This window comes from Anas platyrhynchos, chromosome 28 (assembly GCF_047663525.1).
Source record: "Anas platyrhynchos isolate ZD024472 breed Pekin duck chromosome 28, IASCAAS_PekinDuck_T2T, whole genome shotgun sequence".
Lineage (NCBI taxonomy): Eukaryota > Metazoa > Chordata > Aves > Anseriformes > Anatidae > Anas > Anas platyrhynchos.
In genome coordinates this window covers 3528662-3549055 of record NC_092614.1, presented here as the reverse complement: position 1 = coordinate 3549055, position 20394 = coordinate 3528662, and the positions used below count along the sequence as shown (strand labels likewise).

The 20394-nt window shown below is 44.5% G+C and overlaps 1 protein-coding gene across 1 annotated transcript; it reads left to right on the top strand.

The window, feature by feature from the left end:
• The first annotated feature begins 593 nt into the window (after nt 1-593).
• DCAF7 (DDB1 and CUL4 associated factor 7) lies at nt 594-16517 on the top strand. The gene is made up of 7 exons (XM_038168711.2): nt 594-871; nt 5941-6099; nt 6499-6610; nt 7694-7812; nt 8463-8672; nt 9256-9373; nt 9956-16517. The coding sequence occupies exons 1-7, from the start codon at nt 734-736 to the stop codon at nt 10126-10128; spliced, it is 1029 nt and encodes a 342-aa protein (XP_038024639.1). The 5' UTR covers nt 594-733; the 3' UTR covers nt 10129-16517.
• The last annotated feature ends 3877 nt before the right edge of the window (nt 16518-20394 follow it).

Below are 20394 nucleotides of genomic sequence, written 5' to 3'. Positions count from 1 at the left end.
CCAGGCACTGTGCCCCAGCCTGCCCAGCTCCAGGCAGGAGCTTCCTGGGAAGCCGGGCTGCTTGGTGTTGCTGGCAGTAAAGCCCCGTAATTAACCCTGGGCTAATTACAGCCCGGCCCCCCCCCCCCCCCCCCCGCCCGCCTCTCGGCGCAGACAGGATTCGAACTCGCGACCCCAGGGAGCGCCCGAAGCGGGCCCCGGGCTGGGGTGACGGACAGCGCTTCCAGCCAATCAGCTGTCAAGAAGGGCTCGAGAGCCCGCCTCGCGCCACTGCGACCCCTGGCAGCCAATGCGCTGCCGAGAACGAGCGCGGCCTCCCTCTAGGGCGGGACCATCCTCCGCGGTAGGTTCTCCCGGCAAGGGAAGGGCAAACCGACCAATAGGACACCGCGAGGCGCCAAACGGGCGTGCGTTCCACCCAATAGCCACCCGCCTGGCTAATGGACAGCAGAGCCGCCCAATCCGCGCTCAGAGGGCGGGCCTCCGCGCGCGGCTTCCGCTCCCGTTGTGTGAGGAGCCCGAATCCCAACCGGCCGCCGCCGGGCGTCTGAGGCCGGGCCTGGGGGCGCCGCGGCCTCGCCCCGCTCCCCGCCGCCTCTGAGGCCGGGCCCAGCGCTTGCCCCGGGCCCTTCCCCTCAGCAGGGCCCAGCCCAGCCCCGGGGTCCCGCTCCCGGTCCCGTCCCGGTTCGTTTTTCTCCCCCCCCCTCCCCCCCGGTCGCCCCCCGGCCCCGCCATGTCGCTGCACGGCAAGCGGAAGGAGATCTACAAGTACGAGGCGCCATGGACCGTGTACGCCATGAACTGGAGCGTGCGGCCCGACAAACGGTTCCGCCTGGCGCTGGGCAGCTTCGTGGAGGAGTACAACAACAAGGTGGGCACGGGCACGGCCCCCCCAAAAAAATAAAAAGGGCCCGGGGGGAGTTTTGGGGTCCCCCCCCCGCCTCGTTGGGTCGTTCCCTGTGGGGTTTGGGGGCTGGGGGAGGTGTTGGGGGGGGGGGGGCTTCTCGCAGAGGGGTCTCCTCAGTGGCCTCAGCCCCCCTCGGCGTGCCCGGGTTTTGTGGGGAAAGTTTTCGGGCAGGACTCGAGGCTGGGAGCGTGCGAGCTGGGCTGAGGCTGTGTCAGCAGCGTTACGCCTGTTTTACCGTTCGGTCTCCTCGTGGAAGGTTGCTGGGGGGGCTTTTTCATGAGGCTGTAAGCCCTCAGTGCCTTTACTCGTCTCTGAGAGCAATGCTGATGTGAAGCATTCTCTCCTCATCGAAGCAGAGCACCTTGTGCAAGTAGCAGAGAGGTGACCGGCTCTTCAAATTAAACCCTTCGTTTCTCGACAGCCTTTAATGCATCAGTCTGGGTGATGAATGCATACGAGCAGAGGAGGGACGAGGAAATAAACCCGGCTATAGAGCATGCAGAAAGTTGTGTGGCACTGAAGCTGTTGCAAATAGAGCTCTGTGTTTATAGCATGGTGCTTTGTCGAGCCGCTTAATGGAGAAAATAAGGCCAAAAGTTGGCATTGGGCAGGGATGTCATGAGGGGTGATCTGAAGGCAGGTGACACCTCTGGGAGCGGTTCAGTTACTGCACCTGCAGCAGTCCTGGCGGGATGCTCACAGCACACTGCGGTCCAGCTGCTGATCGGCTACGAATGAGTTGAGCCCCATCAGGGTGCTGGGGATGGCAGCTTGCTGAGCTCCAAAACTTCTCCTTTCTTTAAAGGCCAAATCACCAACCTGTGAATATTTTGTTTAGAAGTGGTGGAGTTGGCTAATAAGGGACATGTTCTGGTGCTTTTCACTTTGGGTCATTCCCCGGGGATTATTATTCCCAATCACAGCGTTATCGAGTCTGCTTTTCGGCTCAGGCTTCCACCATAAAGGCAGTTGAGTCAGCCACTTTTTTTTTTTATCCTTTACACTTAGTTGGTGCAGACAAGCTCTGTAGGGCTGTGTAAATGACCCGTCTGTAAATATTCCCCAGAGCTTCTCCTGACCTCAGTGACTCAGGACTCACAATCCTGTTGACTCCGGTCCCTCCGAGCACCTCGTTCTGTATTTATGCAGCGCGGTGCGAACAGCAGGAGAGTAATTGTGCGAGGCTGAGTTGCCAGGCTGGAAGTACAGAAAATGGGTGATTAAAAATTCAGTTTGTACAACAACACAGCGAAACGTGGCCTTCGGTTTGTTGAGATGGTTTGCTGTGATCCTTAAAGGGTGCTGGGGTTTTTGTGTGGTGAGGGGTGGGGTTTGGGGTTTTTTAAGGTGTTTTCAGTAGAGCCTTCTGCTGTAGGTAGGTGATGACAGGTAGAGCCCTCCTGGATAAAGGCAAATGGTGCTCAGAGCATTGGTGGTGTCTTCCCTTTGGAGACCAGAGGGAGCTTAGGAGTGTTCGGTTATTTGCATGCTCTTCATGGTGTCTCTCCGAGGCTCTCAGCACTTTGCTGAAACTTTTAGGGGATGCTCAAACCCTTGGGGAATGGCTTTAGGCTCCAGGTTGGGACAGACCCTGTGTGGGCGTGCTGGGGGCACACTCGCTGTGAGTTCTCTCAACTCCAACCTCTGTCTGTGGGAGTGGTAAAACTGAGGGAACAGAGGGAAAGAACTGAAGGTGTCCCAAGTAGTCCATAATGTGCTTAGAACAGTTTCTTTTTCAACCCGAGTTCTGAGATAAGTGGGAATTTAAGACTTTTCAGGCACGTGTGGAAGCTTTGTCCTCTTGCCGAAGCCGCCCTGCACGGTTGAGATGTTTTACGTTGCCAAATTCTGACATCAAAATACCCTTGCAGGTGGAACCAATCAAAAGGCTAACGAAAACTCACTTTCATTTCAGCTTTCTCTTTGCACTCGGATATCTTTGGAGGCTTTTGACAAGCACCAAACATTTCTGTTCCTGTTGCTGCGGTGTTTTGTTCTAAATAACCGACTTCCTTCCTTCCCCCTGGTGCACCAAAGCCCAGACTGGAATAGCAATTCTAGCTTGCTGAAAACGTAACCAAATAGGTCAATATAGCTTTTCCATGTTACTCTCCTGTTTTATTTGTATTTTTAAAGGTGTTTTTAAAAAGATTTAATGCACCGAGCATTCATTGTAGCAGCGGTTTCTGTTGGGGTTGGGAAAGGAAGAGGACGGATTCTTGTCCCCTTCATTTTGGGGACTTTCCATTTCTGTAGTAATTACCAGAGCTCCAAGTATGTGCAGCTACATGCACAAAAGGTCTCTTCGCACCTCTCATTTGTGGGGGATTCAGTTCTACTCGCTGCAGAACCCCAATCTCCTGCTGTCCCAAATTCCCAGATTCTCCTAACCGCTTTAATTCCCCTACGACTAACAAGCTGGAGGGCACAGGAGGGAGCTGATTGCCAGGATCTCTCTGAACCCCCGGGGAGTTCTGCTTCAGCTCCTACACCTGCACCGATCGTTCCCTCGTAGAAGGAGACAGTGGGAAGAGCTGAAATTATTTAGGCTGGCTTTTCCTGAACGCCTTGGATTAGCAAACGGCTGTTAGACTTTAGAGCAGATTGCTGGTGTGATGGGAGGCAGCTGCAGGCTGCTGAGTGTGGCTTCGGGGATCAGGAGTGATCTGTGGAAAGGAGCAGGCAGGCTGATTGCAGGCTGTACCTGGAGGACAGAGGTGCCACCTTCTCCTGCACAGTGCCTCAGATCAGGGAGCGTTTGGTGTGGTTGCTTTACCAGGGGGCTGTGGTTTTTATTTTTCTGTAAGCGTTTATTTTTCTGTAAGGTTTTTATTTTCCTTGTAAAGACAAGTCGATCACAGCGACTTGATGGACAGTGGTAGGAAAACACATCCAATTGCAGCGTATCTTGACCTATGGGAGAAATGAAATAATTACGCAGCATTCCTGGCTGCCATCGCAGCGTAATTGCAAAGCTCATGGAGGTTGAACCCCCCTTGTCCTCCTTTCCCCACCGGGACAAGTGACAGGTAGATGCAGAACGGCTCAGATCATCTCCTGCCTGACCATTACTTTGGTTTTAGCATCTCCTCAGGCTTTTCTGGTCTCGGCTTCAGGCACTGCTTCATGCAGTGGTTGACAGCAGCAAATCTCTCCCTCCTGCAAGAGAGGTGAGACAGGGCTCTCATATGGGCAGCATCCCGAAAATAAACCCCATCATTCTCTGCAGCCTGCACCGAGAGCATGGCTGGAGGGGTTCTGTAGTCGTTGCCTGTGATCGGGTCCAAGGAGAAGAGTCAGACCTCTGAACGTGCTGAGCTAAGAGAGAGCAGAGCTGCTCCAGCGGTGTTTGCTGCTGCTGGGTCCCACAGTCAGCAGCAGGTGCCAGGAGGTCTCGTGTCCTCGGTGGGCTTCTTGTTCTCCAACCTGGCCTGCGCTGAAAAACATCAAAGGTCAGCAAGGGGTTGGCTGGCACTGCTCTTTCTGCAGAGGGGTTAAACGTGATCATGCAGGGTGGGGATCTGTCAGTTCGCACCAGGAAAGCGAGTCCTCTGCTGTCTGAGATCCCCTCTGGTTGGGGAATGTTGATTGCTTCGGACCAGCTTAATGCCCACGCGTTGAGCTGCAAACAGCAAAAGCAAAGGGAAAGAAATGATTACAAGTCATTTGTCTTCTGATTCTGACCTTGCCGCAAGATTTTCTGTGACCAAGGACAATTTGCTTCCTTTGTGAAATCCGCTTAGCATTCCTGAGCCCTAAAGGAGTTGGAGCTTTCTGTCAATCGCTTCAGAAGACCGGGAGATGCGGGGCTGGTTCGTGGTGGGCTGTGAAGTGGAGCAGCTGCACTGAGGGGAGTGCGAGGCAGACGTGGCCTGGTTTTAGAGGCTTGGTTTGATGTCTTCTAGGGTCTCTTACAGGGTGGAAAGGATGGATCTTCAGTTTTGACGAGCAGTAAGGGTCGCATTTGTTAGGAGCATCCCTAAATGAACTCGTAACTGGACTGTGGAGGTGTGCTGTTGTGTGTCTGGGGGGAAATGTGATGATTTCCAGCCTACTTCAAATGTCTAGTTCATGAGCTGAATTGCATTTGCCAGAATATTTAGGAATTGTGCAGATAAACATCTTAGAATAAGTCTATTAAGCCATGGTTTCCAGGAGGAAGCTGCAGTGTGGAAAGTATTAGGAAGTTCCCACTGTGAGCAGCTTACAAACTGCTTGCAATGAGTCGTCCTCGCAGTGTTTGTGTTCGAGCAGCGCTCAGCACAGTGGGGCTCTCATCCTGTTTAGGTCTTGTAGGCACTGCTAGGTAAACACCTCCTCCCAGCACCGTATTGTTCTCTGAGCGCTTTCTGACATGTCAATATTTTTCTAATAACATCATGTCTGGGACTACCAGCATTACTTCAGGTGCTGTCATGACCGAGCTATGTGGAGATAGCTTCTTGTCTGCCCTTCCCTCTATCACATTACCATGGGAAGAAAAATACTAATTTGGAGATCAGCTGCCTAAAATCTTTCAGCAGGCCCACTTTCTTGGTCTTTTCACACAAAACACTAGAATAATTTTGTTGATGTTTTCTCTTCCCCCTCCTTTTTTTCTCAAGTTTGAATTCTCTTTGCTTTCTGACACCAGGTGGGATTAATCTGTGCTCTCCTTTGGTGCAGCTGTGGCAGGCTGTGTTTGCTACTGCGACACTGAGAGCAGCCCAAGAGTTAGCTGGTGGGATCTGGTGCAGTGTGTGGAAGAGAAGGGTGGGTTTCAGTCCTTGGGGCTGGGATTTTGCTTCACTTAAGATTACGTCTTCCAAGTACAGCGCTGTGGTGAGGATGGGTACTTCGCTTTGCTTCCCAGCTGGGCACGTAAGCACAGCTTTGAAGATTTCTCATTCCATTGCCATGATTAATTGTCCTTTGTAATTGTCCTTGAGGTTCCAGAAAGCATCCTTCTGAAATACGCTGTCCTAATGCACTAATTATAAATTATTCTTTTGTTAAAAATGCTTTCTCTTTCTTTTGAATGTGGCTTCTTACAGGTGCAGCTTGTTGGTTTGGATGAAGAGAGCTCGGAGTTCATTTGCAGGAACACCTTTGATCACCCCTACCCCACCACAAAGCTGATGTGGATCCCGGACACCAAGGGAGTCTACCCAGACCTGCTGGCAACCAGCGGTGACTACCTGCGTGTGTGGAGAGTGAGTAAATCCTCCCTGGGGAGAGACCTCTGATACTAACTGCTGCGTAGTTATCTCCTTTGTACTTAAGACCAGATTTTTCACTTTCCTTTCAGGGTGTCTTGTGCTTGCTGCAGTGTGAAGGTGAAGACACAAAATGAAGGCAGAGCACTGAATAACTTTTTCTTAGCTGCAGTAATAATGCTACTAAATACAAAGACTGTAGGAAAGGCAGAATTACGGTGGTAATTGCTGTTTTAATCACCTGATTGAAGACAGAGGTGGTGATTGTGTTTTCCAGACAGTTAGGCTGTAAAGCTGAGGGAAAGAAAGCCGGGATTAGCGCTCTGTGTTGGAAGTACAAGTGGAACGAGTCGCGTGATGTTTCTATTTCAGTCAGGTGTTTTGCTTTTCCTAAAGGTGGGTGAAACAGAGACCCGGCTGGAGTGTTTGCTGAACAATAACAAGAACTCTGATTTCTGTGCTCCGCTAACATCGTTTGATTGGAATGAAGTGGATCCGTACCTCCTAGGTGAGACTGACAAAACGCTGCAGCTGTTGGTGTGAAAGACACGCTTCTGAATCCAGTCTGGTGAAATCCCAGATGTGCCCGACTGCTGTCATTGCAAGCAGCACTCTGGTAACTAACAAGCAGACAAATCTGTATGTTGGAGAAACTGCCGTTGTCTTGGGTTTTGAAAAAAGAAGAAAAAAAAAAGACAGCTCTTGGAGACTTTTTTTATATTGAAAGGTGGCTCCTCCGCTACGGAGGTTGGGTTAGGGGCGTTCCTTTGCTGCCTCAGTTGTTCCTACCTTGCAGATAGGCTCTATCAGCCTTCAGGGCTGGTGAGCTGGTGTTCCAGTGCTGAGTAAAAGTGGACGTGAACTCCTGTGACTTACCCAGTGTGTTCTGGAGTGGGTTAGAAAACTCCATACCAAGCTTTTTATTTCTGAAAATCATTTCAATGGCAGCAGCCCTTAATTCAGTTGGAGAAGGGGGCTGAATGCTTAAGGCTTAATTTTAGCCTTTGGGAGAAATTGTCAATCCATGATGACTGATTCAGCAGAGGTTTGTTTTCCAGTAGAGGACAGCCGTTCATGTCAGGGGGATTTGCCCAGAGATTAACACTGATAATGTGTCTTAGTAATTATTTACTACATGATTTATTTTTTCTGTGTTGCATTGCTCCTCTCTTAAGAGCTTTACTGCTAGCCCCACCTTCAGTCCACAGAAGCAATCAGTTAATAACGATGTGCTATTGCAATTCTAGGATTAGGCTTTGGTTTTGACATGTGCATGAGACTTAAAGGATGGGGAAGTTCATCCCAGATCTGCATCAGGCTTCTGCATAGATTGAAGCAGACATGAGCTATTTACACTTTATTCCTGTGTGAAAGACTCTTTCCGCAGCTAAAAGGTTTGGGTCATTTAAATGCATGGCAGATTGCTGGCTGGTTGGCATTCTTGATTTTAATTGTATGCTGCTCTTGGAGCTATTCTGATCTGTAGATGTCAGAGGCTATTACACTAATGGAGCAAGTCATTAGCAAAATTCTCACAAATTATCGTATTAAGAATATTCATTTTGCTAACAGAAGCTGCTTTTTGTTTCAGGTACTTCTAGTATTGACACGACCTGCACTATCTGGGGTCTGGAGACAGGGCAGGTTCTTGGAAGAGTAAATCTGGTCTCTGGCCATGTTAAGACCCAACTTATTGCGCATGACAAAGAGGTGATGGCTTCATTTGGTTGTTTACATTGCATATATTTAAAGCAGCAGACAAGGAAAAGGGCTTTTCTGTGTTTGTTTTTTTTTGTTTGTTTTTTTTTTGTTTGAGAAATCTGATTATCCAAAAATTTAATGTATTTAAAATTTAAGATGTATGGCTCTGATATGCATTAGTTATAGCTCAGATATACAGGTTTTATACGTTACAAACTGATTAAAGCTGTTCTGTTGGCTACTGCTCTGTTTACTCGTCATAAAATCTGGGCTTGAGAATATGTTTGTCTTACTAGATTATGCTCTAGAATATTTTAGAAAAATGAGATAAAGCACCAAACTGGAATTGTAATCAACTGGGTATCAAAGGCAATAAACAGCTTACAGGATTCTTTCATTTTAACAAAATCTGAGTCTGGAAAACAAATATGTTCGGTTTCAGTGAATAATCCTGTAATGACATGACTAGTTGTTGTTTTTTTCCCCTTCCCTTTGGCAAACATAGTGACTTAAAAACTAGCTAGGAAGCTCAAGCATTTAACAGAAAATGTCACTACTAGTTCTGCTATTCATATGGAAAATCCGTTTTGCTGTGAATTAGGAGGCAGTGCACTGACTAAAACTGAGGTTGTGTTTTTCTCTGCCCTGGTGCCGAGCAGGTGTATGACATAGCATTTAGCCGTGCAGGTGGTGGAAGAGATATGTTCGCTTCAGTTGGTGCAGATGGCTCGGTGAGGATGTTCGATCTCCGTCATCTGGAACACAGCACCATCATTTATGAAGACCCACAGCACCATCCATTGCTGCGTCTTTGCTGGAACAAGCAGGATCCCAACTATCTTGCTACAATGGCCATGGATGGCATGGAGGTGAGGCACTAGCTCTCCTGGGGGTGCTACTGGCTGGGATTTTTGGAAGGTTGCTTGACCCTTAATTTCTTAACTTTTGAAGGAAGAGGGCAATGTTGTTATGTGGAGTATGATTAAGGATCACTTATTTTAGTAATTTCAGTAGGAGTTAGAGGTAACTGGCGTTATAAACTTGGAGATCTCTGGGGCTCCTAAATATTTCAGCTGATTTTTTTAAGAGGGTCTGTGAGCCAGTTGGGCAACAGCTTTCCCATAAAACCATAAATGCAAGTACTGTAGTCATCCTGTTCTTTCTCAGTTCATTGCATAAGGCAATGTACCTTAGTTTGTTGCCTGTGCTGCTTCAGGGAAGCATAATTCATTTGCCATGTTCTCATACCTCACAAGCCCTCCTGGTGAGGCCTGACTCTTCTTGAGATGCACACAATTTGCTGACCAGCTAGAAACTATTCCGTGAGAACAGCGTGTGCTTGCCAGGTGCACCCTTTGGGAAAGTCTTCACAGCCTTAGTTTAAATCTTCTTGTTTTCTGGAGGAAAAAAGAAAAAATGCCAATTATTTACTTTGTTGTTTTGTTTCTGAAGGTTGTGATTCTAGATGTCAGAGTTCCCTGCACTCCTGTTGCCAGGTTAAACAACCACAGAGCGTGTGTAAATGGGATTGCTTGGGCGCCTCATTCTTCCTGCCATATTTGTACAGCAGGTAGGTGTGGAAAGGGATTCCAGATCGATCTCTCGCCATGTACATTAGTGAATATCTGCTTGGGAGCTTTCTATTACATTTGCAAAATCCTTTCTTCCAAAAAGTTAATGCACTTCTCTTACTGCCTTTTGCTAAAGATTATAAGTGATTTAGAAGTCCTTTATTAGAGACTTTCCTAAAAAGCTTGTGGAAATAGATGCCTGCTTACTGGATGGCAATAGTGAGCTCAGTGCCCAAACTGTGCATCTCTGTTGGCTAAGCTATTCTATTTTCCATGCTTTTTAATGGTTTTTTGTTTTGTTTTTTTTTTTTTTTTTTTTGCAAGCTACTTCTTAAATGTTTTCAACTGGAGTTCCACTGATTATTCAGTTTATAACTGTCCTGGATAACACGTAATTATCCAAAGAGGTGTGCTGGTGTTGTTGGAGAACAGCTGCACCACTGTATCTCCATCTTGATTTCTTATCTGGACTGCAACAGCCATATTCTATCCAGCTGCTTCTACTACACCCATATTAGGGAGATCCCGTGTAGGGAGATTCCATAATGCTTTGATTCTACTTATTTTGTTTTTTTGTGCAGCGGATGACCATCAGGCTCTCATCTGGGACATCCAGCAAATGCCTCGTGCCATTGAGGACCCTATCTTGGCCTATACAGCAGAGGGAGAAATCAACAATGTACAGTGGGCATCGACTCAGCCAGACTGGATAGCTATCTGCTACAACAACTGCCTGGAGATTTTGAGAGTGTAACATTACTGCTTCATGCCAAATTGAGGCAAGGCCGTATAATTTCCCCTCCCCTCTAAAGTAAGAACAACACAAGTCAAGTGGCCAGTATCTATTGTTGCTTTGCATCTACTGTTCCAAGAAACTGTTACAAGAATCAAGGACAGGTGTTCCCTGTCCCCAAGACTCTAAAATGCAGAGACATGCTGAGCCTCTTGGACCTTTTGGGTTCTGGTTTTCTTTTTTTTTTTTCTTCAGTTAAAGTTCTGTATATTTGTTTGACTGTGTTAATAAGCTTGCAGGCTTTCAGTTGCTGCGTATGTCCACGTGTTTGTCAGCCAGCTGGGGCAGCACATCTAACTAGTTCGATAGATGCAAGTGCAAAACAAGGTGGGGAAAAAGACGGTGATGTTAACAGCCACCTTGGCAGGAATCTATCATTCCTGTTTTTGCTGCCTCTCAACTGTTTAAACATTTGTATGTTTTTTATATATTGGGCTAACTTTCTATTGAGTAAGGCTTTTCTCCCGAATTCTTACTTTTGATATGTGATCCACTTCCACAGGCCCAAAGCAGGATATATTTGTTGATACAAGTCACGAAAACACTGCAGGCTCCCTGGCAGTAAAGGCCTGCCAGAGTTAACCGTTGCCTTGGCTCTCAATACCTGGTTACCTGGGCAGAATTTTCTGGTGCTGTGAAGTACAAGTACTTGTTGCACAATTTCCTTACACTTTTCTGATGCTAGAGGCAGTTGCTACTATGGTAGGCCTTATTTTTAAATTATAACTGAATTTATTGTGTGTCTCCTGCAGTTGTGTTAGCTAACAGAATGGTAATAGGTTTCAGAAAGAAGATACTTGCATGACTTGAGCTCCCTCTGAGGTAAATGACTTCTCAAAAAATGTTATTTGTAATGGACTTTGGAGTGACATTTCCAATGAAATGATTTCCCCTTAGAGGGCTTACTATCTGAACCAAAATAAAATGGTTTCACACTTTGTAGCTTGCTTGATTGGCAAATAATATGACCAAGATTTGTGGTTAACCTGCACCTTGGAGCTTCTTTGCATTTGGCCTGTGTTCCTGGGAGTTCTTGAAAGGAGTGCAAAGCAATCTTTTTTTTCCTAAATGTATTTGCTTTGTACTGTCAGGTCTTGTTGAACGAGGAGATGAGTTGGAAGAGCTGGTCTGCTATCCAAATGAAAGCTGTTTCTCTGAAAGAAAGAATTCCCTAATGCAATGCACAGAAGATGGGTTTCAAATGAAAGAAACAGTGCCACAGAGGCTCTGGTTTGGCACTTGTCATCCTCATGTCTTTTTGGGATGTGTCCAGGGGCATCTGTTTCTGTTTTGAATAGTGGAACGCTCTGCAGTAATACTTTGCAATCAAAGCTGAGTGGATTAGGCAAGATAAAAATCTTCAGCGAAGTCTTAATATAACACAGCTATTCAGATCGATGTTCCACAGTGCTCTCCCAACGAAGACATGACAACCGTAGCTGGTCTCTGAGGCTATACCAGCTGAGTTTTGATGTAAGTGTCAGAAATTATCAAAATCATCCTTCCACCTAACGTACATTCACCTACAACTACAGGCAGCATTATAAATAGTAGGACGCTGCCAAACTTGAATTGTGATGGTTTATGCAGCAAAGGCGAGCTGGGAAAAAGAGATTGCTGAGAAACAGTAAAACTGACGCTGAAAGTGCTGTCAAGTAGAGAACAGACTCTGAAAAGTTTTGTCATTCTGGACATGGGGAAATATTCTAGAGATTTCTTTTCAACATGAGCTCAGAAAAGCACTGCCTTGCGAATTTGTTTGCAATTCATTAGAAATAGCATTATTATTCCATCACCCTTTTTAATTTCAGAGCCAAGAAACTAACATGGTTTAAGGTCGTGGTTTGTCAATGGCTGCTGTCAGCTGTGGGTTTTTTTTGACAGAAGGCTCCATTTAACTTGAAGGTCAGTTTTCCTTACTAGCTGTGGTGCTGAGGGTAGTGTGTTCCACAGATTCGATCGAGGTATCAGAATGGTGTTAGCCAAACAGTTGGGTTACAATTTTTTTAAGTAGCGCTTCATCTTAAATTGGAAAATACTCAGAATTAAGTGAAAATTAGGATTTTCTTAGTAGCAGCATATAACTACGTGCAGAGCTTTAGAAACTCATCAAAATGTGCACATCCTTGTAATGTGCTGCTTAATTACAAGCAGTGGATATTATGTGCTGTGTCACTAAGGGATTTTAACTTTGGCTTGGAGTGCAAAGTCAGTTGTTACCAGACAAGCTTTTAATTTAAGTTGTGGTTTGGGGAATGGCAGGAACTACCTGTAACGTTAGTACTTCCAGAAGTCCCCTCTGTGCTTTGAAGTCTCATTCTTAAATAGATGGCGTGAGTCAAGGATGAATGTGCCTGTTGCTTAGCTTAACAAATCTTTTGCAACTGCCGAATTGTGCTTTAAAAAAAGACATAAGCTAATTTATTTGAAAATAAAGTCACTGAGAGACTCCATTGGCTATACTAAATGACAAATACAGCCTGCTTCTCTAGGAATAGAATCTCTGTTTGTACCAAGATGATGAAAAGAGCACCTGTGAATGGGCTAACAGACAAATAACCAGGTAGCTTTTGCTAGTGTTAGAGTAAAATTCTGTTGTGAACCTGGATTGTCAGCCCTTCCATCCATAAAACCGATGGAAGTTCGCCTGTGGTATTGGGTTCTCATTCCAAACTCTTCAAAGGCAAGTGAAGGAATTTTGTGGACTCCAGTGGATTCTAAATAAAACTCATATCCTGTTTGTGTAGCCAGTTGGGCTACCTTCTAGGTCTATAACATGTTGCTTTGGGCATAATCTGTTGTCATTCTTCTTATGAAATTACATTCAGAATCACCAGAGGCTGTTTTGGAACAGGGAAATGCTACTTAAAATAGCTTCTTTTCAAAGAAGTCACTTGAAAGGTTAATGACTGAAAAGACATGAAAATCCTCATGGGTGAGATGTTCTGTAGTGCAAATGGCACTTCCATCCAGAGAGGAAGTGAGAGACTTCGGTGCCCTTTTGCCAGCACCTGCTGACACAGTGGCAGCAAACTAACTGTCTACTTGCTGGTTCAAGTTTATTTGCAAGATAAAATAAAACCCTGAGACTTGCCACTGTACCCTGTGAATCAGAAGATAGAATTTATCACATTTTACTGGCGTAACATTCAATTATGTTGGGTATGAAACCCTCATAAGCATTATTTTTTTCCAAAGTTCATGGATATAAATACTTCAGCATTTGATCTTGATTATTTTGTGCTTGCTGGAGGGTGCAGAGCAACTGCTTTCAAATGCCTCGTATCCCTTGAGTATGCATCAACATTAAGGGAAAAGTCTGAGCATCAGTGAGGTTAGAAAAGCAGAAAATCACAGGCTATTTTGGTACAGGCAAGGCCTTGATTCTGGTACGGAGATGTCATTTTTCTCTGGCTTCGGTAGTTGTGCAGCACTCCAGTTGATTAATTCCAGATATTATGCTATTGTCTGGTTGTTATGTTCCATTTAAACCAAGCTTTCCACAGATTTCTGCTGTTATGTGGGCAACCGGTTGCTAGTATATGGGCTTCAACCAGGAGATTTCAATTGTGTAATACCTCGTTAGTGAGGGGAAAGCATCCAGAATACAAGTTGGATGTTGAATTAGCATGCAGTATGCTAACCCTTCATCGTCTAACTGAAACGGCCTATGGTAGGTTGCGTGTACCGGACTTGTGCTTCTGTGTGCAGGGATTTAAAAGGCAAGGATGTGAGTGCTTTGACAATCTATTTAGAAAGGAAACGGTGGTTTCAAAGAGCGATATGACAGGAGACTGATAATACAGGTTGTTCCGTATGGAACCTTGAAATGTACTTAAAGGGGGGAGGCATTGCCTCTCATAAGTCAAAGTTAATGATCCTTTCAAAACTTAGCTGTAATTACTCTCCTGAATGTTCTGGATAATAGTAAAAGGATCTATTTTTGCCTGGTGTCGCAATGAGAAAGCTGCATCAGGCTCAACTATAGATCGTTGCCTACCGGGGACTAGGTGAGGAGAGAAGTCCAATATATTGGAATTCTTCACACAGATGCTCTTGTGCTTGTTTTAAATGTAAATCAAGAAAGCTGAGTGTGTCTGTTTTGTTCTCTTGCAGATGGCACTTTAACAAGTATATTTTTGGTAAGATTAGGAGGAGAGTCATCTTTTCCTCAGTCTTTTTATGGTAGGCGTTTGTCTGTGTTTTGTGTGAAATGTTAAATACATCAGTCTCTGAAATCCTCAACTGGCTACGGTTGTCAGTATCTAGTGGACCCTCATCTGTTTCTACTAAACACCCAAACCATGAGCACTTGACAATACTGTTTGTGTTAAACTGAAGCTCTCTATTCAGAGAATGACACAACCTTGCAAGGTCACCCCAAGTAATTTAGTGCAGCTTGTCATCCAGAGAGTCCCTCTTGCTTTATTTAGGAACTTAGCAGTGTCTGGCAATCTCTCCTCTACTGCTTGGCGGCAGTAGTGGCAGGTTGGTGGTGCACAGCTGGAGCTGGATTCTTTGGGTAACGTTTTTTGTGATAGAAAAATTGCTGCTGCTGTCTGTAAATTCACACAACCTAAATTCTGGAGCTTGTCAGTTCCTCGTGTTTAATGGTGTTTTGTCTCTTTCAGAACATCCTCAAAAGGATGAATGGCAGCAAGGGTAAGCTGTTGGCTCAGTGGATTGCAGAGTTACAGTTCCATCCAAATACTGGACTGGTTTGTCTTCCCATTGCTGGTCAGCAAAATGGCCCTACCCCCTCACATCCGTTCTGTTACCTTATCAGTTAATACAGGTTATCTCTACACATTTACTGCTTTCTACTGTCAGACCAGTATTCCAGAGCAGGCCTGTATTTATTATACAGTGGACATACAAACCGACGTGTCCAAGACCTGTTCTGGAATGGGCAAGGTACTGTCAGCTGTGTCCCTGTTTCTCTTGATCTTTGCAGAGAATCCAGGGATTTATTTGTATGTGGCACTTAACGAGCACTTTCTCATGCTTAGAGAGGCAGCTGTACTTCACCCTTCTTACCTGAGAAGAGTCAGAAATGTTTTATTGTTGGGGATATTGAGAGGAATTCAGCATGCCCCAGCTCTTCTTTTAGGAAGAGATTTCCAGAACTTTTGATCAGCAGCATTCACCAGCACTAAAAAGCAGTAATTAAAAATGCAGCTAAACACCAGTTACTGAATGCTCATCATTCGTGGCAGACTCCAGAGACAAAGGCACTTGTGAGACTTGCTCGCTGCTGTCTGATTTCAGAAGATAACTTTGGCTGCCATGTGTCTCAGTAGCCTTTTGTGCAGCCTTTGGTACTCAGCATCAAGCTAGGATTTTCATACTCATAAAAATAAATCTGGATGGCTTCCATTGAATTTATTCCTTCTCAGAAAATCTAACAAAAAGATTTCCTGAAAATTATTGCTGCAAAGGGTAGCCGTAAGCCCATATTCCAGCACTCATTGATAGCCACAAGTCAACATCCCTTGGAGTTTGCTCTCACGATTGTAAGACGCGTGACTCTCAAGTCTCCTCCGTTAGAGACGACGATCGGTCTGTCGAATCTGAACCAAGGCAGAAATGCGAGAACTAGTGAAAGTCATAGTACAGCTGTGAAGCAATGTGTTGCTTTTCTGACAACCTGGTGAATATGAGTTATGAAATCTACTATTTAAAAGGAACCTTTTTTTAAACTTGGGTTGCTAGCAGTGTAAAATGTAATTTAAATCTGTTGCGCCGAAGCGTTTTTGTTACCGATAGTCAGTAGGAGATGTTTACTTTTTGTGTGTTTTTTCCCTTCTGCTCTTTCCATTCACAGTCCCGTTGTGGTAATTTCCTGAAGGTGTAATCTTTGTAGCATGATTGTACAAACATTCATATGAAACTCCGACTTCTTGTTCTCACTAAACTATGTTAAAGCAATAGTAGTTTTACTTCTGTCCTTCTTTTCTCCACCTTCCATATTGAGATTTGCAACTTTGCTACTATACTGTCCTAGAGGAATCCTAGTATCCTGCTATTCAACAGACATATGTTGTTGACATGGATAACTGCAGTGTCCCTATACTCCTTTATTTTTATGGAGAAAATGCAAAAGGTTTTGTTACAATGGATTTTAACACCTGAGTCATGGAACCATACTGTTGAAACTCTGTAAATTTTAAGGCAATTTTCTGAAGTCGCTTGAAAGTGGAATGTTGCATCCTTTTATGCTATTTCCTGCTTCCTATGTAGTTTTATTCAGATTTTTTAACCTTCTTTCTAAGTTTCAGCCTCCTGTGTATTAGGTACAGTATTTTCTGCCTTTCATACTTTGTAATAAAAATGGAACATTTGTAGATTGACTGCAGTTCACTGTGTGGTGAGTTGAAACTGGTACCCGTGGGACTAGCAGGGAAATATTTAAAAATAGGTTTCATGTATCCTGCGTGAAGTTCATTGCTGTGGAAGGGAGGGTGATTGCTTTATCTCGTCTCTGCTGTACAAAGCTGGTGAGATGTATTAATCACTTATCCTACTAATAATGAAACTAATTTCATATTTCTAGCTACAATAAGTTACAGGTTGCTCCAAATTATATTGTTAGGAAGCCAGTCACAAGGGAACTTGAACAGAATGGTTAATATTTAAAGTACACCCACATTTACTTTTTTTTTGAAACAAATGTACCACGTGTTGTCTGTGCTCATGTTTTCTGACTTCCTTGCACAGTGCTTCTTCCCTACAGAACAAATAGTAATTATCTGCCTGCGTGTTTCTGCTACTTAAGATGAGGGGAAGAGGGATTTTCTAATACAAATAATTGGTCTCTAAGGCTTTTTGAATACAGGCAAATTGAAGACAAAGCAATTAGGCCCTTATTTAGTTCCTAAGCCTTATGTATAGGTGACCTCTGTTAAAGGGCATTTTCTTTACGGGCTCTGTCACTGGTAGCATTGTTGCTGCAACTGGGACCTAAAAGGGAGTAGGGTGTCAGAACTTGGAAATCTGTTTTTAACCTTAAAACTTGGTGAGCAGGACTGATGATTGCAGTAAGTATTTAGATTATCTCTGGTTCAACTAAACTGTTGTCTGAAAACTAGTGTACTTTTGGATTCTTCTCTAATTCTTTGTGTACTGGCTTTGAAATGAAAGCTTTTTAAGCTTCGTGACCACAGTGGAAAGAGTTGCCTATAAAGATGCGCTGTTTAAGCTATATATGGACTTTGTTCCAGTAATCCATATTTGGAAAAGATGCCTTCCTTCTAAGAATTGTGTCTTTACCCTAGAAATGTATTTACATCCTCCTAGATTCTTTTTCCTGGATCTGTGCTTCAGAATTCTCCAAAGAAGGTTTCTCCTCTTCCATTCTAGTGGAAGAAGGCAAGAAATTTAAATTTCTGTGTGCTAAATCCCAGCAACTGTTTTCAATATTGAGACATACCGCAGCAACTTCCCACCTGGAGAACATGCTTTCATCTTTGTAGAGGTAAATAACAGTATGTATTCAAATAGCATCACACTTGCATTTGCTACGAATCAATTTATGCAGAAATCTTAAGTGATAATCTCAAGCGGCAAATATTTAATGCCAGAATGCAAAGATGCCAAGCACTACCTGTCATATTTTTAGTAACTTTCAACTGAGAAGAAAATCCCCATCTCTGTAGGGAAGCAACTAAAACAGAGAAGTAAAAAAAACGGAAAAGTAACATTCATTTTGAAGCCAAATTACTGTTCTTTGGTTAACTTTGCAATCTAAATTAAATCTGTCCTTTCCATTTGGCATAACTGAATTTTAAACTTCTTACCCAGTATGGTATTGTGGGGAATGCAACAAAAACAGGATCAGTGCTATTAGAGGTAGGTCACCTTCCAGCTGAGGGAACTCAACCTGTCTTCCCATCTTTTCCCTTCATTAGGGACTGGTAGGATGCAGAAATGTGTCGGTTGTGTAGGATGCGGGGGCTAGCTCAGCAATAACCAAACAAATCTACCTGTTTCTCTGGGCGTCCTGTCTCTCTGGTGATAAAGACTAAAAGTCTATAAAATACAGCTGGAAGCAACCGGTTTGCGCCCTAATTAAGTCCTGTGGGAAAGACTGTGATGACAACTTCTGCAAATTGGACCTACTAGTGCAAAAAGTCAAGAGCTGGTAGATGATGAGAGAAACAGACTGCTTGTCAGTGTAGCAAAACAAGTGCCATTAAGTCCTGTAGAGGAATATGCGCCAAAAAAGAAACAGCGAGAGGTTCTCTGCCCTTTGTAAATATTAAGGAACAGCTGACATCTGCTGTGGCTGGCCAGCTCGCTTGCTGTGTGACCCTGGGAAAGTCACTTCTTTCATAGCAGCCGTAAGTGGAAAGCACGTAATTCATCACTGATCAGTAAGTGGCTGGAAAATACTTGAAAGTTAAAGATGTCCAGCAGTAACGCACACTACTTACAGTAATGCAGTGACAGTAACAAACTTGGGCTTTAATCTTGGGCTTTTTTTTTTTTTTTGGTGCCGCTCCATAAGTGGTCCAGATTGCCAGCTCAGAAGCAAGTAACGATCTAAAAGCACACGATACTTCTAACGTCCTTCCTCCTCTTCCTTCTCTTCAGTTCAGCCCACTACAAGCAGGAGAATGGCTCCTATTTTTTTTAACCAGACAGCTTCAGAGCCCCCTCTACTGGAGTGCTGACAGCAGCAGGCCAGCAGGACAGGACAGGTACCAGCTGCTCTGGGGCTGCAGAGTGAATGCTGCACTCGTCCTTTTTAAGGATGCATTTCACATGGTTGATGCGCTCTGTTGGTAATGAGGTAAGGTTTTTGGCTCTTCCGTGTTGTGCCACACTCTCCTGAAGCTGGATTACGGTGACAGTCCTGTCAGTTCTCCATCAAAAAACCTGCCTGCAATGTTAAAGCTGAGAACACTAAGAGAGCGTTATCAGAACCAGAACTGCCTGGAACCAGTGTAACTGCTCTTCTCAGATCTGCAGAAGAAAGTGCAGAACGCTTCCATGCATCGTCTGAAGATTTATGGAGTTTCTTCTCAGCTACCCACCCCCTTTCCCCAGGTTTTTTTCTTTGCACAGCTCCCAGTTCAGTGTCTCTGGCTGTGCGGTCTGAGAGGCTGAATAAGGAAGTTTTGGCATGGGACAAGGCTCAGCCTGGAGACTGCTAAGCTCCCCAGGAAGGATGTGTGTACCTAAACAAAAAGGGAAACAGGAAGGAAAGAAGAAATAGTACATCTGATAGCAAGGAGAAGAGGCTCTTTGAGTCAGACAGGTATGCTTCAGAAAACGGAAATACTACCAGAATAGAAAATATGATGGCATAGCAATTAAGAGACTGGGAAAAGATGCCAGGAGTTAAATCCCAAAGGCCTACTCCAGACTTCCTGTGTAACTTTTAACAAGTCACTGGCTCTCTGTGCAACGCTCTTTAATCCCTAAAATAGGGATTACATTTCCTTTTCTTGCTTCATGCTGTGTGACGGCATTAAACAATTAGGCCTCTGTAAAGTTCCTTTAAAACAAATGAGCTGACTCTAAGCACAGTAGCTCCTGTAGAGTCTTGGTGAATATCTGTACTGATGATTTTACATAAAACGGCTTCAAACAATCTGAATAGCTTGAAGCTGAAGTGTGAAGTGTGTTTTATAGTTGTTATTTACAGAAATGCTGCTGCTTTTCTGGAAAGCAGCAGCTTTAAAAGGATGTGGGCAATCAGGGTGGAAAACCACAGAACATCAGTTGGTATCATAGTGTTTTTAGTAAAATGAATAACCTGATTCTTTTGTTCAAAATTAGTGCATCACTAAGTAGATGGTAAAAGTGGAAAAAAAAAATTCTTTTTTTTTTCCCCTGAAGATACATGAAATAGGGGCATCTGCTAAATTTTCATGGTAGAAACTGTAACTGCAGTCCAGGAAGGGTGTACCAGCTTGTCTAGAAAATAAAATATCAGGCGGGAAGTCTACAACAGGCCAAAAAAGGTCTAATGGCACTGGTGTATAAACAGGGTCATGATAATGTCTTGAAAAGAGCACAGAACTGCAAATCAGCAGACACAACGTGCTGTCTTGCACATCAGGCTTGATAGGTGCATGAAGTAATGAACCATCAAGGACAAATCATTCTGTTTTCAAAGGAGGAACAAGAAAAACTTCAGTGAAATCCAGGCTTTCTGGGCACTTGGAGATGGAAAGAACACGTTGGACCAGGATGGCTGTCTCCTACCATCTGCTGGGGGCT

Bases quoted from the DNA above. Each gene is read 5' to 3' on its own strand.
- DCAF7 (XM_038168711.2), top strand. From the start codon at position 734: ATGTCGCTGCACGGCAAGCGGAAGGAGATCTACAAGTACGAGGCGCCA. The intron at 872-5,940 runs GTGGGCACGGGC...GGCTTCTTACAG, and splicing joins TGGAGGAGTACAACAACAAG to GTGCAGCTTGTTGGTTTGGA. The intron at 7,813-8,462 runs GTGATGGCTTCA...GGTGCCGAGCAG, and splicing joins TTATTGCGCATGACAAAGAG to GTGTATGACATAGCATTTAG.